At 51.8% G+C, this 3,085-nt stretch overlaps 1 protein-coding gene across 1 annotated transcript; it reads left to right on the top strand.

Annotated features, from left to right (window-relative positions):
* Positions 1 to 1,441: 1,441 nt before the first annotated feature.
* On the top strand, positions 1,442 to 2,377 carry LOC137846877 (olfactory receptor 14C36-like). Its single transcript, XM_068664984.1, has one exon. It carries the CDS (start codon positions 1,442 to 1,444, stop codon positions 2,375 to 2,377), a length of 936 nt encoding a protein of 311 aa, XP_068521085.1.
* Positions 2,378 to 3,085: the final 708 nt, after the last annotated feature.

Here is a 3,085-nt window from a genome sequence, read left to right as displayed (position 1 = left end):
GGAGGCTATGTCAGTGCTGGCCCTCAGGGGGACACTGCAGAAAACTTGCATCTGACTTAGACTCCTAGAGAGATGTCTTCAATTGTCTGAGGCTTGTGGGCTCATCAGCAAAGCCCCCAGAGGGGTGATTGCAATGCCTTGGTCTGGTGCTGTGCTGCTGAGCTGGGCCGGGCTCGTGCGACAGAGAAAACACATTTCAGAAAGTCCCACGAAGCAGACAGACAGCTGTGCCCAGGAGCAGCTCCTCTGCACAGTGCAGCAGGACTGAGGGCTCTGACCGCAGCTGGCACAGGGAGAGAAGGAGAGAGGGCTTGGAGGCACTTGGCAGTGGGAGGATGCTGAGAGCTGCCTGCAGGAGAAATATGCACAGCCCTTGACAAGGTAAGGGTCTGGCTGCAGGGCCATGCAGCTGCAGGTCCTGGAAGGGTCTCCTGCTGGGTCTTGTTTCTGGGAGGGCAGTGGGCAATGCAGTAGGCTTTGAGAGTCCTGCTGGGTTGCCCTGCGAGGGGAGGAAGTCTGGCAGAAGCCCCTTGGAGTGTCATAACCTAGCTACCCCTGGTCAGATAAGACAGGGGTGGCTAGAACACTGCAGGAGTGCAGCTAGGATATTGGAACACGCAAGCTTGCAGATATCCAGCTCTGTCCGTGGGGCATCCTCCTTGGCTGCAGGCTGCTCTCCAGCAGGATGCAGCTCTCTCGTGGCTTCCTTGTGTTATCCAGGTGCCCCAAGGAGAAGACACCTCCTTGCTAAGGCCATGTCTGTGCTGCTGGATGGCTGTCTGTGGGCAGCAGGTTTGAGCCTCCTGAACCACTGGCTAGGACGGAAGAGCTGAGATACTGATCAGGAACCTGAAGATAAGGTCAGGATTCTGTCCATCTGTATTTTGAGTTGGGCTTCTCTGCTCTCAGCTGTCTCCTGTTTCTTCTCATGCCCAAGCTCATTGTTGGGCAGATCTGCTCCACTCATTCTTCACCAAGGGACAGTGCCATTGCCTCCTGGCATCCGCAGGATTTCACCAGAAGCACACATATAAAGTCACAGCGTTTGACCATCCAATAATTCACCTAAGCGTTACAGGGGCAAGCAAATAACATTAAAGCAAGTAAAACACCGCAGCTCTGCTCTGCATTCAGATGAGTTGTTTGCAAGAAAATTCTGCAAACTCATTGACCTGACAAGTGGGCTGAACTTGAGTTTCCCCCATGTTCTTATTCCCTCCTGCTGCAGGTAGGACTCCTCTGCAGCACATAGAGGCCCCTGTGCCCAGTGCCACTCTCAGCCAGCACCAGCCACAACTCGAGCAGGAGAGCTGCAGAAAGGTTCTGCTGCAAAGAGAGAGGCTCTGTTTGGGGGTTCTCTATGACTTGTAATAGGTATTCCTCATCCAAATCAGTTCTAACTTTGTTCTACCTTTTTCTCTCCAACAGAGAATGTCAGAAAATGCCCAACATCAGCTCTGTGAGCGAGTTCCTCCTGCTGGCATTCGCAGACACGCGCGAGCTGCAGCTCCTACACTTTGCGCTCTTCCTGGGCATCTACCTGGCTGCCCTCCTGGGCAACGGCCTCATCCTCAGCGCCGTAGCCTGCCACCACCGCCTCCACACCCCCATGTACTTCTTCCTCCTCAACCTCGCCCTCCTTGACCTGGGCTGCATCTCCACCACTCTGCCCAAAGCCATGGCCAATGCCCTCTGGGACACCAGGGCCATCTCCTATCAAGGATGTGCTTTACAGGTCTTTCTGTATGTCTTATTGATTGCATCAGAATTTTATCTTCTCACAATCATGTCGTATGACCGCTACGTTGCCATCTGCAAGCCCCTGCACTATGGGAGCCTCCTGGGCAGCAGAGCTTGTGCCCAGATGGCAGCAGCTGCCTGGGGCAGTGGCTTTCTCAATGCTGTCCTGCACACGGCCAGCACATTTTCCCTGCCCCTCTGCCGAGGCAATGCTGTGGACCAGTTCTTCTGTGAAATCCCCCAGATCCTCAAACTATCTTGCTCAGAGACATGCCTCAGGGAGGTTGTCCTTCTTGAAGTTAGTCTATGTTTAACCTTTGCATGTTTTATTTTCATTTCGTTTTCTTATGTTCAGATCTTCAGGGCAGTGCTGAGGATGCCTTCTGAGCAGGGCCGGCACAAAGCCTTTTCCACGTGCCTCCCTCACCTGGCTGTGGTCTCCCTGATGGTCAGCACTGCCATGTTTGCCTACCTGAAGCCCCCCTCCATCTCCTCCCCATCCCATGACCTGGTGGTGGCGTTTCTGTACTCAGTGGTACCTCCAGCACTGAACCCCCTCATCTACAGCATGAGAAACAAGGACCTAAAGTATGGAGTTAGGAAACTTTTCCTATACATGCCTCTGAAGCATTATTAATGTGTTTATAATATATAACCATAATTATGTGAAATTATTGTGATCCATGTAATTTCATTTTTATCATTATTTCACTAATGTTATTCTTAACATCCTGCCTGTTAATTAATTTATATACTTTGACCAAATCATCTAATCTACCCATTGTACTAGTCTTCCATTGTAAATAAAGATAATAAAGAAGCTATCAGAAATGAACTGATCTCAGTATCCCTCTCTTCCCATTGTCTCTGGAGCTTGGAGTGCAGCCCCAGCACGCAGGAGGGGCTCAGGACCAAAAGCCCAGCTGACACATGCAGGAGCAGCCCCGGTGGTCCTCGGGGCTGCCCCTCACTGCCTGCTGGGCTCTGCCTCTCTGCTGCCTTTGGATCGGGGCTGCTGCTTCCCTGGAGCCATGGCCATGGCCAGCAGCAGGACATGGACTTGTAGGGAGTGTAATCTTAGCATAACATAAATGGTATGGAATAAGGGGTGGATATATGTCCTGGTTTCAATTAGGACAGAGTTAATTTTCCTCCTACGAGCTGCTAGGGTGCTATGTTTTGGCTTAGGATGAGAAGAGTGTTGATGACATGCTGATGTTTTACTTGTTGCAGAGCAGTGCTTATACCAAGCCAAGGAAATTTCAGCTTCTCACTCTGTCCTGCCAGAATGCAGGCTGGGGGTGCAGTGGGAGCTGGGAAGGGACAGAGCCAGGAGTGTTGACCC

The sequence above is a fragment of the Anas acuta genome, chromosome W (genome assembly GCF_963932015.1).
Source record: "Anas acuta chromosome W, bAnaAcu1.1, whole genome shotgun sequence".
NCBI lineage: Eukaryota > Metazoa > Chordata > Aves > Anseriformes > Anatidae > Anas > Anas acuta.
The sequence above is the reverse complement of the archived record's forward strand: the minus strand, read 5'-3'. Positions and strand labels throughout refer to the sequence as shown.